Genomic DNA, 21,566 nt, shown 5'->3' on the forward strand with positions numbered 1-21,566 from the left:
GTCAGACATGTGATGCTGCGAGTGGAAGCGAGAGGCTGTCGAGGCAGAGAGAGAGAGTCGCATTGCACACACAACATGTGAATGCGAGTTCAAGTGCATGCCGTGACACACAGCACACACACACAGCACACACACACAGCACACACACACAGCACACACACACACACCGGGACTCTGTGTCTGCTGCAAAGTGTTTTTTCCCAGGCGCTATTTATAATACTATGTATTCCATTGCCGATCCCATCTAGCGGCACTATGATTATGACGCTCTACACGATGATGCCTCTGGCAATGATCTGTTTTGTGGGGTCAACGAATAGGCAAATACCCTGGAAAAAATATATCCTAAAAATATATAAACATGCAATAATAAAACATGTAAAAAAATAAAACATATTATAAACATATAGCAAATGTAATTGATTTTTAAAGACTGAGATTTTTGGAAAGTGTTCGGGTGTTCGAAAAATTTTAAAAATGGTTTTGTGGGGCTAACGAATAGCCAAATACCCTGGAAAAAATATATCCTCAAAATATATAAACATGAAATAATAAAACATGTAAAAAAATAAAACATACTATAAACATATAGCAAATGTAATTGATTTTTAAAGGCTGAGATTTTTGGGAAGTGTTCGGGTGTTCGAAAAATTTTAAAAATGGTTTTGTGGGGTTAACGAATAGCTAAATACCCTGGAAAAAATATCCTTAAAATATAAAAATATACAATAATAAAACTAGTAAAAAAATATAACATATTATATACATATAGCAAATGTAATTGATATTTATATACTAAGATTTATTTAAACATGCAATAATAAAACAAGTTAAAAGATATAACATATTATAAATAAATAGCAAATGTAATTGATTTTTATATACTGAGATTTTTGGGAAGTGTTCGGGTGTTCGGAAAATATTAAAAAATAGTTTTAAGTTTCTTAAATAAGGTATGATCACTTAATAGGTGTCATAATGCTTATTACTTTTCAAAACTTATTTAGTAATTTAAAAAGCAAAAATGCCACAGGTGATATAACAATATGCTTTTTGATATAAGGCATAACGACACTCGACACACTTTCAGACACTGAGTATTATAACATTTCTTATTATGGAATAGAATGCAATAATATATTTAAGATATTAAAATCAGTGTGAATTTGTTTTCTGTTTTTGTGTAATAACCTTTTTTGACTGCGTTCAAGAAGACTTAAAAATACATAATTATATTTATATAATATTATATTTATAAGATTATAATATACATAATTATATAATGTAATGATATAATAATAATATATATAATAAATATATAATTTTGAAAAAATTATTGAGAGTTTCGAAGGATAAATATAAGTGGTTATGAAAATTAGCTTATAGAACAAGGTTTGTGTATAATTATACTATGCAACTATGTAATTATAATATTAATATATTTTTTATGCTCTTATTTTATTATTTATATTTTTTATTTATTTGGTTTATATTGATTATATATTTTATATTTTTTATATTGTTTATTTTGTTTATATTATTTATATTATTTACATTATTTATATTATTTATATTATTTATATTATTTATATTATTTATATTATTTATATTATTTATATTATTTATATTATTTATATTATTTATATTATTTATATTATTTATATTATTTATATTATTTATATTATTTATATTATTTATATTATTTATATTATTTATATTATTTAAATTATTTATATTATTTATATTATTTATATTATTTATTTTATTTATATTATTTATATTATTTATATTATTTATATTATTTATATTATATATATTATTTATATTATTTTTGTTGTTTTATTTATGAATTTATTTGTTATCTATACAGCATACCCCTGATACCCTGTCATAACAAAATCAGGCGCCAAAACATGCGGTTTCTCGCAACGGACTGCGCCAGAAAATTCGGCTTGAGATTTGGAAATGAATAGGGAAAATGAAAAGGAAAAGGACCCGCAGATGGGAATGGGAGTGTAGATGTATGAAGATGGGAATTCAAATGGGAATGAGGATGGCCACATGCGCCGATGGATGCTGCATGTTGCATGTTGCAGTCGGTGCAGCGAAAGTGTTGCAGCTGTGTGAGAGAGTGCCGTCTATTTTTGGGGGAGAATGTGCATTGCGGCGCTGGTGCTGCCACATGTGCTGTTTGTGCTGCTAAAAGGCATTGTAATGAGAGCAGAAAATAGAATCGACTCCACTTGAGCAATGTCTCATAAAGCTGCAGTTGGACGTCGGATCAGGAGTCGGAGTCGCGGTCGGAGACGGAGTCGGAGCAGCGGCAACACATGGGCCCACGAGTTATGTTTTATTTTTATCCACTCTGGATTTTTGGGCTCTCCAAACAAAAACGCTGCTCGGCTCTCCCAACTCCTATAAGATCCGGAGCGGGCGGACGTCTCGGGACAGTCTTCGTCAGCACCTCGACGCGGTCGGATCGCAGGGAATATATCTTCATATATCTATATAAATAAATAGCAGCCACCTCGATGGGCGTCATCTACAAGATACTCAAGCAGCAACGCCAGCAGCACCATCGTGGCCATCATCTCAGCATGGATCTTAGCCTGAGTTCGGCCACAAGGTGCAAGGTGCAGGCGGCCATCAAGCAGCGCCAGCAGCATCGACTGGAGCAGCACCAGGAGCTGGAAAAGGAGCACAGGCAGGACCAGGAGCAGCAGCAGGAGCGGGAGCAGGAGCAGAGGCAGGAGCCGGCTGGGCGCGAAGATTGCATGGAAATTGATCACGAGCAGGACAAGGACGATCTAGCCGAGCAGCAACTCCAGCAGCTGTGCCGCTTTCTGGCCGACAATGCGGCACGCAAAAAGGTATAAAATCATAAATAATTAAATAAAATCGTATTTGATTAAAAAACTAATCAAAATTCGTTACCCCAACCAGCGTCAGAGATTCAAGCTGCAGTATCAGGATCACAATCGGGATCTTGATCAGCAGCGGCAGCAGGAGAAGGAGCAAGCAATGGAGATGGAGCTGGAACCCTACTCACCGCCACCACATGACATGGCCATGGAGTTCATAGAGCAGCTTCATCAATCCTCGCCAGCAACTGCCGTCAGCAGCAGTGGTCCTGCGACAGCTCCACGTGATAGCATCCTTCTAAAGATACGTCATCAGATTTTCGAGAGAAAACGCCAGAGGCAACGTCAGCTGGCGGAATTGGTTCAGCAACGTTTGGTGGTCTGGCGACCCTGGTAGGGGATTCCCCTTAAAAGGATATAGAAAGAGAGATAGAGAGAGAGAGAGAGAGAGAGATCCGGGAACTGAGACTAGTCTAAGTGTTAGCTCTAAGGACGATTTCGGTATTATTCCTGCTGCTGTGTGTGATCATCGCGCTGCTCTTCCATTTTCCCTAACCAATTTTTTTTTATTGTATGTTTATAATAATTTAGCAATAAAGATTTATTTTTGAAAAAATGAAATACTCTTGAAATGCACTTGAAAGTCCGCAGCTGTATTTTCTCAAGCTTTAATTTATTAAACCAATTGAAATTGTTTATGTCAAATATTTGTAGAATGAAAAACCGTAGGGTCTTTTAAATTTGTTTCTTTGAATACTTAATTTCCTGAATATTATTTTATTATTTTTTTTTCATCTAACCTCTGAGATTCTACAACTCTTTGGAATGTTTCAAATTTCGTAAACACAGAAATTCGTAAACCTAAGCCTATGTTTTTATACTTTTAAGACAACATTTCTTCCCCTAAATGCCATCTAACTTTAGCAATTCAAAAAAGTATTTGTTTGTTTTTTCTTTGTATTAATAGTTTTAATTTTAAGAAATATTTATAATTTCACAAAATATTCTAAACATTAAGTTCTTAAATGTAAATTAAATTAGCATACATTTCAGACAAATATTTCAAAACTGAGAGAAATCCTTCTGAATAATCATTGTGGACTTTGGAAAAGTCTTTATAATTCAAGGCAAGGTTCCTTGAATTTCATTAAGTAAATGTTTAAAATTTAGAAATATTTATTAGAATTTTGTCAAAAACTCTGAGCAAAGTGTGTTTGGCGGATAAAGTTCTGAAACTTCCTGTGTTACAATTTGAAAAGTTTTAAATAATTCTCAAAGATTAAATTAAAATGCATTTTTTTTATACTTGTTCCGGAATATATTCAAAAATATAGCCATAGTATTTTTGCCAAAGACATTAAGACATTCTATTCAAAGATGCATAACGCCATAGGATTTTGGAGTTCAAGCTCATTCAATCTTTAGCTTAGTAAGAGCTCTGCGCATCGTATTCCTTCAATTGCCTTTGGTTTTACTTACTTTTCGAAATATCCTGGAAATATTTTAAAGTTTGGCCATTTTCTACACTGCGCCGAAAATAGTTAAGTACATTTAGATATATATATTTAAGTTTAAAGTCATGCAGATCCTTAGGTTGGCCTTGGGCTAGTGCGCTTCCGCTCTCTGGCGCTCTCGTTACAAAAGGTAAATATAGACTTCCTTGAACAGTTTCGGTTGCTTTGCTTTGTTTAATTCCTAGGTACACACATTTAGTAAAGTTCACTACTAGTGCTGCAAGGGGAATGGGGTTGGGGGAATGGGGATAGAGTCCGAGTCCGAGTCCGGGACTTTGGCGGGGAAAGGACCTTTCCCTTTCTGCTGACAACCAAGGGGCCGGGGGCAAATGTTAAATATTAATCCGCTTTAACTACTTTGTAAACTTAGACCACGATGTAAATCTATAACTTAGGGTATAATTATATTAAGTGCGACTACAATTAATTAACTTAATTTCAACAATTCAATCTCAATTCACGCAACAATTCAATACAGTTTCGTCAGACGAAGGGGCTCAGCAGGATCCAACTGGATCCGTTTCGGTATCGGGATCCCTCTTGCACGCACTTAAATGCTATAATCAATAGATACATATATGCATATATAAATATATTTGCTTAAAGTTAGGCCTGTGTATATATAAATACGTCGTTTACATAAATATCATCCACATATATGCCAGTGTGTATAATTATTTCATGTCTGTATATCATCGTCGTCTCGCTCTCTCTCGCTGTGTCAGTGTCGTCTGTCTCTGTCTCTCTCTTAACCTGTCCCTCTATCTCATCATTTATTTATCTCTCTATCCCTCTATCCCTCTATCCATCCTTATCTGCCTTGTTTGTGAAATGTATCTAAAACTAGAGTATACTAGCTCGTTATTTCTTATGGCATTCGATCGATTAACGATTATTCATATCTGTATCTGAATGTGTGTTTAAGTAACGGGCTCCAGTGATCGCTGGTTCTTAATTTGCCTATCGATAGTAACGAATTTTCTGCCGATTATTGACGCTTACCGATTCTGTCGCCTGTATCTGTATTGGTGCACTGGATATCCTGATGCTAATGCGACTGTTATCGCAAGTCAACTCATATTATCGGTTATTTAATCAATCGATTATTTTATTTTTGTGTCATCGATTTTATCATCTCGAAATCCGAAATTGTTTTTAACTTTCATTGTATCATAATACCTATTTCAGGCTGTAGATATCTTTCACCCAAGTGCCTTTCGATTACGATAAAAGAAAAAGAAAAGAAAAGACCGATGTACAATTTAGTCAATACAACATCCACGAAGACTTCTTTTAGATATCCTTTTCTCTAGTGAAACTGTAGCTATCCATAAATTCCCCCTTGCAAATGTATCTTGAACCTGCGACACTTGTATTAAGCTTTCCTTTAACTGACTATCGATAGTTCAAGTGCTATTATCTCCCATTTCTTCTAGGGATATAAATGCTTTTCGATCGATTGACGATATTCTTATTCATGTATAAGTTATGACTAATTCATCTTGATTCTAAGACACTTGCATCTATCTATTTCGTTGATGTCGTTGGCTCAAGAACTCATGTTGGCAGTCAAACTGCAGCATTATCTCTCGATTACACACCTGGGATTTCATCTCTGTGTTGGCAAGCAAATTTGAGTATCTGGATTCTGCGACACCTAGTATCTTAGCCTATCTTGGAGATATTTTCATCTTAAATGCCTAGCTGCCTGCGCTTATGGGCGCTGTAACTGTAATGGAGCGACACATAACACATACATAGCTATTTGGTTGATATATATTTCCCACGGTTGCCGATTAATCGCTAATCTCTTCTATCGATTAATAATTAATTAAGTAAATTTAGGCCTATTAACACTGCGACACCTATGTATACGAAGCCATCTTGAAGATCCTTTAGCCTTGAGTAGTGTGCTATTAATGTTATTACCTTCGATTATTCATGATATCGAATTGTGATATCGATTCTTCAATTTTTTTTTTTTGATTAAGCTAAGTCTAGGCCTACAAAAAAAATTGTATCCATTTACGAATAGATATATGTTTAAGGAACACACATACATAGACACTTAAATTCGCAATGCGTGGCGCTAGTATTTGGTTATCAATATCGTCATATATCGTTATCGTTCTCGGTATCGTTATCATATATCGTATTTAATGCTGTTGAACACATGAATGCAGCTGCTCTCGCACGAGAGACAAAAGGACTCCCACCTCGACTGTTGGGGATTGAAGGATGATGGGGTTTACAGAGTTCAGAGCTCAGTTTCGGAGATTGGATCTCGGGTTGCGGATGGGTTGTGGTGGTGGTGGTGGTGGTGGTGGTTGTGGTTGTGCTCAAGCGGTGGCTAAATGCTGCTCGATCGTCCCAGGCCCGAGGTGGTGGTGATGTGATGCTTGTGCCGTACCCTCTCCCTGGTGTCCACCTTAGCGAAGCACGCCATTGGCAGGCCGGGTGTGGTCCTCGGGGTCTGCGGGGGTGAAAGTCACGGCCGGAATCGCCGGAATCGGTTGTGGATTAGAAACAGGGCCAGTTCCATGGCCAACGGCAACGGCAACGGCTACAGTTCCAGCGGTTGCCGGCGGACTGGCACTCACCTCGTGCTCGGCCTGATGGCAGAACTTGCCCTTCAGCCAGGGCCACTTGATGGTGCGGACGAGAGTGTTCCGAAAGTCCTCGCTGAACAAGCAGTAGATGTAGAAGGTCAGCGAGTAGTTGATCAGCTCCAACAGATTCGCGCTGGCCCGGAACACCTGGAAGGGGAAGCTGGGATACACCTCCGAGGCGATCGTCATGTGGAGAATGGCCATGGGCGAGACGCACACAAGGAACAGGATCGAAGTGCTGCCGAGCAGCAGGAACAGTCGTCGCTCCTCGGCAAACTTCCTCGGATCATCATCCTTCACATAGCCATTGGTATGGGCATGTCCCTGGGCATGACCCTGCCCATGACTGTGACCATGACCATGACCATGATTCCGGCTGAGCACCATCTGGCGACGACGCTCACAGGTGCGCCGATAGACCATCATAATGCGCATATTGAGGCCACCGATTAGCACGGTGGGCACCAGCTTAAAGATCACCTCCAGCATGATCTTGTAGATGCGATAGAAGATGGTCTGCTGATAGATGGTATTATCGCGTCTCAAGTAAACGTAGACATCGCTGGAACCCAGAATGCACTTGATCAGTTCGCCACGAAAGATGCTCGGCAGGTAGACAATCACCGTGGCCAGGCAGGTGAGAAAGACCACAACTCTGTGAATGAGGATAAATCGGGTGCCATCAAGGGGTAAGTAAGTTACGAGCTTCACTTACCCTGGAGGTCCCATCACGGGTCTCGCGAACCCCGGATGACACACGGACACATAGCGTTCGATGGTTAGCACCAGTAACATCATTACTCCCACACCTAATCAGGGAAAATACAGGATACTTTAACTCTTACCAATACCATCTATAACCAACTCCAACTTGAGCTTAAAGCTGCAACACTCGGTTGGAGTAGTTACTACAAGCTTTACCCAGTTTGTGCTCCCAACACAGCCGTGAGACTTACCCAAACAGCCATTGCCCAGATAAAGCTCCAAGTGGGCGGTGTAGAAGGCGGGGCCGAACTCCTCCCATTGTCCTCGATCCTTGTGCACCAGCATGCGGATGCCAAAGGGGATGGCGAATACAATGGCCAGCAGGGCGGCTGTGGAGTAGGCTAAGAGAGAGAGAAGGGAGTAAGGTCACATGGAACAACAATGGGATTAACTCGGTTGAATCTATAAAAATGTCCTTTATGGGTGACTTTATGGCATAATTATGGCGCCGCTTCCGCTTCCATGTGGCAACAGGAAGTGTCCTCGCACACACACACATATACACACGCAAGCAGCCACTAGAGAGTTGCGGGCCAAATGAATGGCTTTTCTTTCCGGTTCCCCTTTTCTTGGCTTCCGTCGCCGCTCTCGTCCTCTCTCTCTTTTTTGATAACTTTGCGGCATGTGTGTGTGTGCGTTGTTTATTGATTTATTATTTTGTTTATGAGCATATAATTACATTATTACTAATATCAGCAATGTGCGTCCCGTTCCCCGCCAAATTGCTGTGCACACAGCGCTTAATGTTCGTTATAGGACTTCCCCGGGATGGCGAAGAGCATCCTCTCATAATGATGGGCATCTAATTGGACACGGTGACCTACACACACTCACACACACATCAATATAAATGTCAGTTTTGTTTGTGCACCAAGCCTGACAAGTGTCCTGCCATCCGCCACCGAATGTCCTTTTTTGGGGGGTGGCCATTTCAGTACAAATCGGTTGTCAGCAAGGGAATTTCTTTTTGCGGTCTCAACGGATGCCTAGGCCAGTGATTGAGTGCCTCGGAACGGGATCCTATATAAATTTATTTAAACTGAATAGAGATCAAGGATCACGGTAGATTGCGCCACTGGCTCATTGCCACATTGGCTTTCTTTCCCCAGTTGGCAATAAAAGCATTTTTTTGGGAAATGCATAACTTTTCTCGAAACACACTTACACATGGCCCCCCCCAAAAAAAAAAGAAAAGGAAAAAGAAAAAAGGACACCGGACTGGGGGAAGGACACCACTTGGTGGCAATGACCGCCAAATAACAAATGGGCGGCATCGTAAAAAGGCTGCGAGCAGCAAAAATATTTTTGTTATTTTAATAAAATGAGAGGCACTGGGCGTTGCTCTGATTTCGGTCATTATTACTCATGCCCCCCTTGGGAGTAGGCTCTTCACAACTTTTATTTACTGCCACTTGAGCAGAGCTACAACTGGCACTGGCACTGGCACTGGGACGGGTGATATTTCAGTCAGTCAGTCAGGCAAAGGGTCTCCTTGCTTTGCATTTTCCTGGTTTCCCTTTTTCCTCGACCATTTTGGCTTGCCTTTCGCTACCGAAAAAGGGCAATCAATTATGCTAGCATAGCATGCGTATTACATTTGAAGCATTTCACATTTTATTTTCACATTTTTTCCTCTCTTGTCTCCTGGTGTATATACCCTTTTATGGGGCACTTAAATTCCAGTCAGATCAGCCGCAGCAGTAGGTCATAAACTTGCCAAGTTGTTGGCTCTAAATAGGTTTCTCTGATCTTAAAATGATAGCCTTATCGATGGCTAAGTTGAGAGATAAATTCTTCAAAATTTCAACAAGGTATGGGGAGAAATTTGAAATCAAATACCTTTATTTCATATCATCCTTATGGAAAACCACAACTTTTAATCAATGAAATAAGATGCATAACGCCAGGTGCTTGAGCTTTTAAAACTGTCTGCAAGTGTGTTATTTTCTCAGTATTTATTATGGTTTTTTTCATAATATTTTCGTTAGTTTCTTATACTTGTATATCACATTTCAAATGAAGGCGTTATGCATCTTATTTGTTTAAATTCAAAGTTGCTTCAGAACCCTCATAAAATGTATTTAAAAGTACTTCATGACAATAATAAGGTAAGAGGTCTCCAAGAAATTAGTTTTTATTTACCATATAAATTGTCGTGGAATTATTTTCCTTAAAGGGTATTCCCAGCTTCGATTCAGTGTCTCTCCCCTGTTATCCTGACAAGTAAAGTGAGTCGCCTGCTGCTGCCTTTTCCGTGTTGCGTCTCTCCTTTTTTTTGGGGGGGAGGGAGCTTTTCCCCCATGAGCAATAGTCAAGGCTAAAAAATTACCAGCAAGTGGCGGCGTTGACAAAGTTGCCCAGCTTTTCCCCAGAATGGGCAGGAAGTGGAGCTCATTAATCAATTAAAGCGCCATAAAGAAAACGGGTGTCTCTAATAGAGTTGACATGCTGTCTAATACAGCAGAAAGTCGTAGTTGGAGGAAGTTGGGCTTAAGCGGCGGCTCTGCATAAATTTGCACGGGGTTAAGCGGTCTTGCCTAATGAAATAACTTTCAATGAAGCTGCACAACACACACAACACACACACACCGCACAACACACACCACAGATAAAACGTCAGAGGGCGCATACATTAGCAGCATTGTGGCAGCTTCAATTTCGCAAGAAATCGTCGAGGTTAATGAATAAATTCTCGCGCACAATGGCTTTGGCCTGGCAACGGGGGAATACATATGTTCTAAAGCGAAACTCAATTTGGCAATCAGTCAAGAGTCAAGCCCAATTCCCAGGCTCAGCCTATATATCTATATATATGTATATAAATTTCGTCCTGCTCGGAATGTCCTGGCATGAAGCTGATGAAATTCAATGTTTCGCGTGGGCGAAGACGTACGAGTGTCTCTGGCCAAATCCAATATAGGTTATCGCAAATCATACTAGCTATTTGGTATTTCTTTACAAAAAATAAGAGAAAAGTCAACAATAAAATGAAGAGGGTCCATAAACTCATTAGGCCTGCTTTGAGCTCTCTCTAAATGAATTGACAAGGCTTTGCTGCACAAATTTAATTGTTCTTACTAAAAATGGATACTTGTGGCTTTGTTTTCTTGAATTCGAGTTGAAATTGACACCTTAATTAATAAGAAAATAATCAGGATCTTGGAATACAAGTTAGGTGATTATTATTTAAGCCTGAAATGCGGTTACTTGTGTATAATTTTAATTGGGTAAATATTCTGGAAAAGCTTGGTGGCATAGCTATTGTTATTTGTTGTTTGCTTAAAAAATTATCATAAATTCTAAATCAAGTTTACAATCGGACAAGCCTAAGAAAATTGTAAAACAAAATAGTTAAAACGAGCTTTAATTTAATTGAATTGCCTGTACTCATAATGGAAGCTTTTGACTTTGAATTGCTGAATTCAGTTTGAATTTGACATCTTGATTGATTAGAAAATTATAAGGATCTTTGAATACAAGCTAGCTGATTATTATATTTTGAAATGCGGTTACTTGTAATGTGTAATTTTAATTAGCAAAATATTTCGGGTTGGCGGGCTATTCATTAGGTTCAAACAGTTGCCTTAAAACCGGAAAAGATAAGTATAGCTTGTTAACAAAGAGTTAATTAAAGCTATTGTTATTTGTTGTATGCCTTAATCAATTATTAGAATGTTAATTCAAGTGAATTCATTAAAAAGTATAAAACTAAATAGTTAAAGTGAGCTTTAACTTGTTTTGCCACCCTTGGATCTCTTCCCTGACGATGACAGGCCAAAAATATTTGACTGCCTTAGACTAGAGTCCTTTTGTAGCGTCCTAAAGAGCACGGGGATGGGGCGAAGGACATGAACAAAGATGAGTATGGGGACAAGGACACTTACCCCTCATGTAGATGTAGGCGGTGCCACGCATATTGCGCCTGGTGAGCACAATCAGGTTGAGCACGTTGCCGATGATGCCCATGGCGCAGATGATGGGCAGCAGGAGCCCATAGCAGTACTCCCTCAGCGACTCCGTTCGCGGATCCTCCACATCCTGCCAGGAGATGGAAAGAGATAGAGATTGAGAGTATGAGTATGAGTGTGCTTGTGTGTGAAAGGGGAACAGCTCGTAAATCATCTCCGGCTGGCCTCCTCCTTGGCTCAGATAAAAATTCAATAGTCGACTTGACACTTTTATTTTGTGACTTTTATGCACACACTCATATACCCACACACATGCGCCGCAGCGCCTTATTTTTCCATTTTCCTATTTTCTATTTTCGCCTTGAGCCAAAGTTGCAAACAAAAGCAGCTTTTGGCTGTCTGTCAGCCAACTTTTAGCTCGGCTCAGGGCTAAATTGCATTTGGGGATAGTTGAGGTATGTTTGGGGGTTTTTAGTGAGGTGATTAGCTTTATATTTACACCCATAAAACTGATAATAAATATTTTTATTTTATTTATATCACTGAGGGTTTGGAAACCTCTTGGAAATATGTTCAAACAAATGTTGTATAACTGAATTTTTGCACCTCAAACTTTTTATTGCCGGTTTTAAGATGAGTTTTTAGAAGGATTTCAAAATTGTGTTATAAATAAAAAGAAACTAACAATTATGTTGTTGAAAATACTATAATTATTGAGTATAATAATAGAAGTAAATGTATATCATCTTTTGGGTTTCAAACTTGAAGTAACTTCTCAAATTGAATATGTTTGCTTGATACTTTTAGCCGCACAAAATGTGAGAAATGCTCCCCGCTGACATTAAAAACTTCTACTCTACTTTATTTTATATATATATATATAGAAAAATGAAACAATTGTTTTGCTTTGCAGTTTAAACTTGGACAACTAAAATACGTGCTTATTTAAGAGGTGGCAGGATTCGTTGGCGACTTTAAAGAGTTAAGTGAACCCAGCAGACCCCCGGTATCTAAGATACGGTCACGGAGCCTTCACAACGCAGCTTGTTTCCTTCACTGAACGTGCTGTGCCATGAAATGAGCAATTCCTTGCTCCCTGTTTCAAATATATATATAAAATAATATATATATATACATAATATATATGTGCATTGTATGTATGCTCCCCCATGTCGACCTGCTGTTTAACTGAAAACATTTGAGAATAACATTTCCCGCGGTGCCCGAAAGTAGGCAACAGTTTTCACGCGCAGCAGGTCGCCTGCTACGAAGGCTACGCGCTTGCCAAGGAGCAGGCAGGAGCAAGGAGCCTGGAGCCTGGAGCAGCTCGGACCTGGTCCATTTCAATGAAGGATGGAGAATAGAGGATGCAGGATGATGGGACGAAGGATGCACTCACCCGATAGAAATCGTCGCGCAGGTCGGTAAAGACGGGCGAGGAGTTGCCTGCCGCGGCCAGGACATCGGTGGTGCTGCTGAGATTGGAGCCCCAGATGAAGGAGCAGTAGGCGGGATCCTCTTCGGTATTGTAGAGCCTCGTTATCATAGTAGTTGCTTCTGTTATGCCGCCGCTGTGAATCGAGTTTAATTTGGGTAAGTAAGTTAGCAAAAGCGAATGGTGAGTAAAAATAGCCAGGGACATGCTTTTGTTAGCAAATTCGTGAGCAGGATTCAATACACAGAGAAATGATATAGAAAAACGAATATATAGAATTGATTTTAATAAATTAAATATTTTTAAACAATACATACAAATACTACAGATGTCTGGAAATATATGCTAGGAAGTTGCATAAACCAGTATGGTTTTTTAAACACTTTTTAAATGTGTCTAAAAGTATTTAGTAAAATTTTAAGAGAATGATTTGTTTTATTAATTAATTAAATGAAGAATTTAAACAGTGCGGTATAATTTTGGATACCATTTTTAAGGGTTTTTAAAATAATAGTGATTTTACACTATGCTGGGCTTACCCCTTAAAAAGGAATCTCATAGTTTCCAGTACAATTTTTCATAGAATAGTTATGGAAACCTTTCTAAGGAACCTACCGCTTGCTATTTCCCTATAAATCAATGGAAGCCTCATTTTTGATATTTCAATGAGTAGCATAAATTTGTGACTTATTTCTTAGAGTGCACTCAGTCTGAAGGCCCGAATGAATGGCCCGGAATGCCGGGACTCTGCCTTCGATTGCCATGTAATTTAAATAGAGAAAGAGAATGAACGAACGGATCGGGCAACTGTGACGCGTCTAGCGGAAACGGAAGCGTTCACTTGTACACTTGTGCGATAAAAACAAAGCACGGAGGGGAAGGCAACGGGCGCACACACAAACCAAACGGCAAAAGTTGGGAGCTGGCGTAACAATTGGGACTTTGATTGCCGACGCGCAGTACAAACAAATCAACGCAAAAAATTGAAAAGCAACTGCCAGAGAGACGTAAAAGTAAAATGCTGGAAATAATTGCGGGCCGTAAATAAGTTTGGCGGAGGATAACAGAGAGTCCGGCGGCTTTTTTTTTGTTTGTTTGTTGTACCTGGTTTCCTGTTCCTGTGTCCTAGCGACTCCGCTCAGCTTGTTTAGTACTCGGGCCAGCGTACCTCTGTATTTGGTTCATAGAATCTTTGCAGCTGACAGGCCCTGGCCGAGTTTGTTGCAATTCTGGCAATCCTTTCACGCGGCATCTTGGCACCTGTGCGGGGAAATAAAGTGAAATGAAAGAAATTTTAATATATATTATAGGGAAAAGAGAGTGAGAAAGCCTGGTGAGTAATAAGAAATACATTAAATGAAGCTTGACCGTATCGAAATTCGTCATATGTGTTTTATTATGCCACACTGTCACAACACACACTTCACTCTAGAGTGTGTGTGTGCCGCAACAGGTGTGTTTTATTTGCTCGCGTCACGCGGCGCCCGCCACTCCCCATTTTCTTGTTCGCCATTCTCCATTTTCCGCGGAAAATAGCCAGCAGCAGCAGCAGCAGCTAAGCGCTAAAATCAACGTTGACAGGCAGCAGAAATTCGTATAAAATATTTGATAAATTGCCCCCGAGCGAGGCGAGGCGAGGAGCCAAGTTGGAAAAGCACTAGAGGGGGGCGGGCTGAGCTTTACGGGCCAACAGTGTGCTTCCCCGTTAATGGCTTTATGTGTCTGTCAAAATAGAAGAAAGAGAGCGAGAGCGAGAGCGAGAGCGAGGAGAGTGAGAGAAAGCAAAACAAGCAAGTGCACCCGTAAGTATGCAGCACTTTTTCCCCGTTTGCCGCCATTTGCATATCACGCATACGCACTGTGGGCCGCTCAAGACACTCAAGAACACCTTGTTTAGAGCTTTGTGCGGTGACACAAACATGACACGAACTTAATTTCCCCAAGGCACAACATAAAAGCCATCCAAAGCAAACAGGAGTGAGTCCTGCCCCGGAGTGCTTACTGTACTGTACACCTGCACAGAGTGCGGGAATCCGGGAGGAGTTCTGTCCCTATCCCCAAGTCCGAGTCCGAGTCGGATTCTGGCATAATTTATGCCTGCGATTATCATAATAATTCGCCAGAACAGTCCAACACTTATACACACATATACAACATGGTTGGTTTACGGGGTGTTAAGGGGTGTGCTGGTGTGTGTGCTGGTGTGTGGGTGTGCGGGTGTGCGGGTGTCGACTGTCAACTGTCGCTTGTTAGTTTTTGGTTTTTCGAGCTCTTCTACGCCGCTGTTTGCCGAGCACTTACAGTTATTGCGGTTTAGTTTGCCAGGCGAATAAATAGAAGAGCCGGTTCGAGGTCCTTCCCCTAGATTTGGGTCCTGCGCCCACCTCCCCCTTTATACGGATTTGTTTTACATTTTCGTTTCGTTTTCTAGGTTCTTTTTTGTACATATATGTATATAGTTTCTGCATGGCTTTTTCATTTTATTCGGTTAACAAACAGCAGTTTGTCATTTAAACAAACATTGGAAGCCGGGGGGAGGCTTCGGGCTTGATATGAGAGTGACTTTGCCTGTTTATCTTCCGTCGGAAATGTAAGGGGGGTAAAATAAAAAAGAGAAGAGAGTGGAGGAGGAAAATAAAGCATGGCCAGAAAGGAAAAGGCAAAACCGAAGCGTGGCTTAATGGACCTGCTGCTGGGGTTTTCCCTCACGATACTTTTTCCACACACCAGCGATCCATCTATCTCTATCCCTGTCTCCTGCCGCATGTGTGTTGGCATGATTAATGCCTTTGTTTACATTTCCCGCTTCACGTTTGGTTATTTTCTGCTTCTTTCGGAACCCTCACCTCCCCCCTTTGCGGAATGATATGTTTAACAAAAAAGTTTAACGCAAATTAAGTCAAACTGGCAGCGCTTAACGATGTGCGACATAGATGAATATCCTTACCGACCATATGTCTATGGGTGTGTATATAAGGAACAGTTTTCTATTCAGCCTGGACTTTAATTTACACACAAAATGACAACACCCACTCTCTCTCTCTTTCTCTCTGTGTGACAGCCAGCAAATTAAGTTTGGCTACCAACAAAAAAGTATATAGAAAATAACATACATCAAAAAGAAGGCAAACTGAAAAAAGGAAATCAACTCAAGTTTAAGTGGATTTTTTAGAATCCTGGCTGGGACAGGACATTGCTCTAGCTCATAGGACATATGCTCATTGAAATTCATTATTAATTTGAAATCAGACTGGCAGACTTGCAGACTCTTGGACTCTTCCTAGTCTTGCTCTCGCACATTGATTACTTTGGCTTGACCTCGGGCCCATTGTGAGAAGCATCTCAATCTGGTTGCTGGGCGGGTGATTAGGATCCTCCTCATCCTGCTCCAGCTCCTGCTCCTCCACTCGACACGATAAACTTGTTTCCATCTGCCATTCAACGCCTGACAGCCTCCCATGTGTGTCCTTTCTGGCCATTAAGTTTTTAATTTCCCTGGCAGGGCATGGCGGGCGCTGCTGGTTTTCCGCCTCTGTTTGCTGTCCACCTTTTGGTGACATTTTTTTTCGGCTTTTGTTTGCTTTTAATTACGCAATCGTTTTATTTAATTTTTTTTTGTTTTCTGGTCTCTTCGCTACGCCCTCCAATTAAGCTTTTAATTAAAACCCCAAGGCGATGATGCTACTTCTGCTGCTTTAGCTACTTTGCTTTCCTATTTTCCCCGATGGCTCGCTAAACGACTTTTTAATCGAAAACTTATCAGGACGAGTTGTGCGAGTGGCGCCTGCGCTGCCCGATTAAATTTCAATTTAAATTTACATTTGTATGCACAGCAGGAGCATATCCTGGCGTGGCAACTTTTGGCCATAAATTGGCATGACCAGTTGATGTTGTCGCCCTGGCAGTTATCGAAATTGCTTAACGGCCATCGCCCGAGCTCCATCTCCATCTCCATCCTCATCCCCATCTACATCTCCATCTCCATCCTCATCTCCATCCCACCCACAGCGAGATAAACATGCAAAGTGTGTGGCCTTAATGTCCTTTCCCCGCTGCCGTCGGCCAGGTCAATAAAATGCGTGCGTCCACAGGGAGAAACCAGAACCATTGAGTTCTCATTCTAAGAACCAGAGATTTTTCATATTAGATTTTAATTTATGTGCTTCATTTATTTATGAATAGATAAATAAATAAAAATACTGTAGAACTTAGATAATAGAAAGAATGTTTTGCTAGTTTATATTCTAACAAACTCTCATGTGTATTTGGTTGTCTAACCAGATTCAAGGCTTTAACTTGGTTCATGATTTATGTGAACCTCAATGGGTTTGGCCCAATTTTAAATTTAATTTATTTTGTGTACAACTTATGAGAATGTTGTCATCAAATTTGATACTTGTAGGAGTTATACTTTCTTAGAAAGAGATATTAAAAGTTGAAATGAGTACTGAACAATCTCACAAGAATATAATTTATATGTAGATCCTTTTTTATAAGTTTTACAATTCATTATCCTTCGTTTTAGTACAACATAACCCATTCTCAGTGGACATTAAGGAATTTTTAAATGATATTCAATCTTTTAATCGAACTTGGATGCATTTTATACCAATCTTTGTTCAAATCATAACCCATAACTTAAGTTATATCCTTTTGTTTCTGTTCCCACTCAGTTTATTTATAGTTTTTAAAGAACTAAGTCCTTTTTTGGCCGTGTCTTTATGTCCTGATCCCCAGGGGAAGGACTGTTAAATGCTGCCAGCTGATGCCGCTGATGGCCGTTTAACATTTGACCCACCATTTTCAGCCAGAGTTTTGTCAGTTTCAACTGGCTCTAAATAATGCTGCCGTGTTGCCACTCAACAAACGTGACTTTTGCCCCAATATGGGGCGGGGGATAGTATGAGGATACTGAGGAGGGACATGACCCTAAGGATTCCCTCCCCCCCGCCATTGTTGTGTGAATCGGAATCTGGATGTGAATCTGTGAGCTGCTCGGGTGTCGCGATGCCTTTAGCACAAGGCATAACTTGTAATAACGCGCTGACCCAGACACAGCACACACACACACACACACAGAGCTTTGTGGAAATGGGAAAAAGTCGGGGGTTTCCCGCTTTGGGGCGTTTGGGAAAATGCACTCAAAATGAAAATGAAATGTCAACTTACCCGCAGAGGCGTGCGAAGGGCAGCGATGACGCTTTCGTTGCGTTTTGTGGCAGCAACACGTTGTTGTTGCAAGCAGATTGCTGCTGATGTTGTTGCTGTTGCTGTTGCTGTTGCTGCTGTTGCTGCTATTGTGACTGTGGCAGTGTCAGTGGCAGTGCTCTTTTGCGCTTTTTCGAAAACTTATACTGATACCGTGAATATAATTCAGCTGCTTGTTGAACCTTGCCCTCGGCGTTGCAACCCGCTGCGCTGGCAATGTCTGTCCTCTGTGTTTTTCGGCAGTCACTGTGTGTTGCAACTTTAATTGGCAGTGTCTCGATGTGTTTTCCCCGCTCCAGCTCCTGCTCCTGCTCCTGCTCCTGCTCCTCCCCGGGGCAGCTGCTGTGGATAAAACGAAACATAAATCTGCACTTAATTGCGTTCTGGTAAATGCAGTGCGGGCGTGGCAGCAAGAGGGGGTGTCAAGGGGGAAGGACTACGCGCACACACACACACACACCGCACACTCTGAACACTCACATTTTTGCCTACTTTTGTGCGCCAAAAAAAAAAAGGTTCGCTTTCTCGCTTTTTAATCCTGCTCCTGGCAAGGCGGCGGCCTCTTCACGCACTTCACAAACTCTGCCCTGTTTTTTTTTGGGGGGTTCCACAAAAGTTCGCTATCGCAGGCTGCACTTGAAACTTGAAGCACTTCTTTGTATCTTTTTTTAAAATATTTTTCCTCTTATTTAATTATTTCGTATTTTGTATTTTCTGTTTGGGTTTTTTCCTTTAAAAAAATGCTAAAAAAAATGCACAAAAAAATGTTAAGAGGCTGGGCAGTGATCGAAACTGTTGCTGCTGTTCAAAACTGCTGCTGCTGTCTAAGTTGCTCCAGTTGGTGTTGCTGCTGCTGCTGCTGTTGCTGCTGGTGCTGCTGCGACACGTCCATGCCTTCGGATGCCCACGAGCAACTGACTAGCAACTGTGTGAAGCAGCCCTATTTATGGCCTCGCTCGGCCCACGTTCAACCAAGCTTTCAATCGGGCTTTCAATCGTGCTTTCAACTGAAACTGGGAAAAAACCAGTGAGGTTTTCCACTTGGGGGAAATTCGAAGCAAAACATTTATTTCCCTGCCACACACACACACTCAGAGTGCAAGAGGGTTGATCAAGAGGATGGCTATCTATTGCTGCAATTACTGCATCTGCTGTTGTATTCCATATTTCCTCTTAGATGATGTAACAATGGGGCAGAGGCTCTGGACCGGACTCTCTCACTCTATATCCTTGCCTGCTAGTATATCCTGCGGGCAGGGGACAAACAATCTGGCCCAGGTTGGGTCTCAGCCAGCAGCGCATGAAATCAAAACAAATATAAATACCACACCGTGGAGAACTGGCGATGCCAGAAGCAGCTGCACAAAGGAGGAGGCATCCCTCCTTGGACACCCAGGGAAAAGTTGGCAGCTGAAGGCACCGCAGACCCGGCTGGTAAGCTCCCTGCTGCTGCTTATCTTCTTTCGGTTTCCTAAGCCTTCGCCGGATTACGGATTGCGTATTGACAATCACGGCAAATGGCAGCCAGGGAGCGTCGTGTGAAACCCAGACAGTCACAGCCACTGCCTGCAAATATCGGCTGTCTTAACCCGTGCCTGCTGGCCGGGCATTGAATGGCAGTCAGGCAGTGAGGAGGAGGAGAGCTGCCTGCACTTGCTAGTTAGCACAGCTTGCCTGCCAGGATCTAAGGACTTCCCCCCTTTTCGGCCCATTTGGCAGGCCCACGTTGACGATGAGGACGACGTCGACGCCAGCGTCGAACTCACTTGAGAACTATTTCAATAAGCGTTATGCACGCATTGTCCTTCACCCTCTTTTACCCCACTGTCACTATATGTGTGTGTGCATATAGTATATATATCTATGAGTGTGTGTGCGCCACCCCGCTGCAGTTCCTTCTTCCGTTTCCCATCCGACAAAAGAAGAGCAAAAATTCAGCCAGAGATGTTGCTCACTTAACTCAAGAGTACTTTGAATCCAGCATCAGGTTTGTGTTTGAATTGAATTTTGGAGAAAATTGGTTATCCCTAACCAACCGGCTCGAAGGACCAAAACAGGAGTAGTGATCCTTAATTCCCAAAAATGAATAAATGCAAATTAGGTGGGAAATTCTTTGAGAAATTCTTATTTAATGAGTATATTCTAGCGACTTTGCCTAATCTTTAGGTAAGAAATTTTTACTACAAGGACTCTATACGAGTCCTAGTTCAGGGCATCTGCCTTTCAGTGTCCTTCGGCTTTTGACTTTTACCGCTCATCCTCTATTTCCATGCTGCCATCCGTTGTAGTTGCTGTTTTCTGCGTTGCCTACAAGCAATTTGCGGCGTTTTACATTTTGCATTTTGCGATTCTCATTTTGATTTTGATTTCGGTTGCAGTCGACGCTGGCGTCGCTGCTTCCTGTCCTGTGTGTGTGTGTGTGTGTGTCCTTTTGTTGATTGTCATCTTCGTCACTCACTCTCCTTGCTCGAGTGTGTCCTGTGTGTGTCTGTCTGCGTGTTTTTCCTTGACTGGGCCACCTTGCGCCAATTATTGTCGCCTTGCGACGACGCGACTTTTCAGCTTTTCCACATTCCACATTCCTAGATCCCTTCAAAATGCCTCCGCGGTGTCCAGGTCCACGTTCGCGTCCAGGCGGATCAAACAGGCGCTTTTCTTTTCCTCCCTCCCCCCAGACAGCCGCCGCTACTCAGTTTTCCACGCAGCTTTTCCGCTTTTCCCCGCGCCGAGTCAGCAATTTTTTTGGTAAGTAGGTCAGTGGCAATGCTCGTGAGACGAGAGTCGCCACAGAAGTTGTGTGTGAGGAAAATATTCAAAAGCCAAAAGGACAATAATTCACAGGGAGAATTAAATTTGATTTAAGATTAATTTAATTTAATAAATTTTTTTACTTAAAGTTTATATAACATGTACAAACGTTTCGAAAACTTTCATAAAAAAAATCAAATTGAGAGATGTTATCCTTTAATTATAATTCAGAACAAAAATGAAAGTTAGTTTGGTTTGAAAATTAATTTAATGTTTTATTTGTGATTCGAATAAATTAAAAGATTTTCAAAAATTTTTTAAAACAAAAAATGTACCAAAGAGTGAACTAACAATTCCCAAGTCTAAATATTTAAACATACTGTACAATCAACCTTCTGCATTTATCTGCTTAAAAAAAATAATAATTATATTTTGAATATTGTTGAACCTAGTGATTAATGTATATTAAAAAATATATAAATGATTGTAAAACTAAAACATATAAAAAATACAAATAA

The 21,566-nt window shown here is 40.7% G+C and overlaps 2 protein-coding genes across 3 annotated transcripts; one reads left to right on the forward strand and one right to left on the reverse strand.

Moving 5' to 3' along the window:
• The first annotated feature begins 2,485 nt into the window (after positions 1–2,485).
• Him (Holes in muscle) lies at positions 2,486–3,479 on the forward strand. The gene is made up of 2 exons (XM_020942359.2): positions 2,486–2,870; positions 2,944–3,479. The coding sequence occupies exons 1-2, from the start codon at positions 2,532–2,534 to the stop codon at positions 3,256–3,258; spliced, it is 654 nt and encodes a 217-aa protein (XP_020798018.2). The 5' UTR covers positions 2,486–2,531; the 3' UTR covers positions 3,259–3,479.
• A 321-nt stretch (positions 3,480–3,800) lies between these two features.
• Positions 3,801–19,220, reverse strand: LOC110175951 (putative G protein-coupled receptor B0563.6). Of its 2 annotated transcripts, XM_020942139.2 has the most exons (8): positions 18,262–19,220; positions 14,197–14,352; positions 13,057–13,228; positions 11,634–11,787; positions 7,941–8,090; positions 7,700–7,793; positions 6,976–7,639; positions 3,801–6,848 (listed from the first exon to the last, which is right to left on the reverse strand). In XM_020942139.2, exons 3-8 carry the CDS (start codon positions 13,201–13,203, stop codon positions 6,726–6,728), a joined length of 1,332 nt encoding a protein of 443 aa, XP_020797798.1. In that variant the 5' UTR covers positions 13,204–13,228; positions 14,197–14,352; positions 18,262–19,220; the 3' UTR covers positions 3,801–6,725. The 2 variants fall into 2 exon arrangements, with proteins under 2 accessions (XP_020797798.1, XP_086692843.1); XM_086836717.1 differs by having other exon boundaries at positions 3,801–7,639.
• Positions 19,221–21,566: the final 2,346 nt, after the last annotated feature.

The sequence above is a fragment of the Drosophila serrata genome, unplaced genomic scaffold (assembly GCF_035046125.1).
Source record: "Drosophila serrata isolate PLE 108 unplaced genomic scaffold, ASM3504612v1 contig_293, whole genome shotgun sequence".
Taxonomy (NCBI): Eukaryota; Metazoa; Arthropoda; class Insecta; order Diptera; family Drosophilidae; genus Drosophila; species Drosophila serrata.

Coding starts and splice junctions, on each gene's coding strand:
- Him (XM_020942359.2), top strand. CDS start 2,532: ATGGGCGTCATCTACAAGATACTCAAGCAGCAACGCCAGCAGCACCAT. Junction 2,871..2,943: donor ACAATGCGGCACGCAAAAAG/GTATAAAATCAT, acceptor TACCCCAACCAG/CGTCAGAGATTCAAGCTGCA.
- LOC110175951 (XM_086836717.1), bottom strand. CDS start 13,203: ATGATAACGAGGCTCTACAATACCGAAGAGGATCCCGCCTACTGCTCC. Junction 11,788..13,056: donor TGCGCGACGATTTCTATCGG/GTGAGTGCATCC, acceptor ATCTCCTGGCAG/GATGTGGAGGATCCGCGAAC. Junction 7,640..7,699: donor CCCGTGATGGGACCTCCAGG/GTAAGTGAAGCT, acceptor CCTCATTCACAG/AGTTGTGGTCTTTCTCACCT.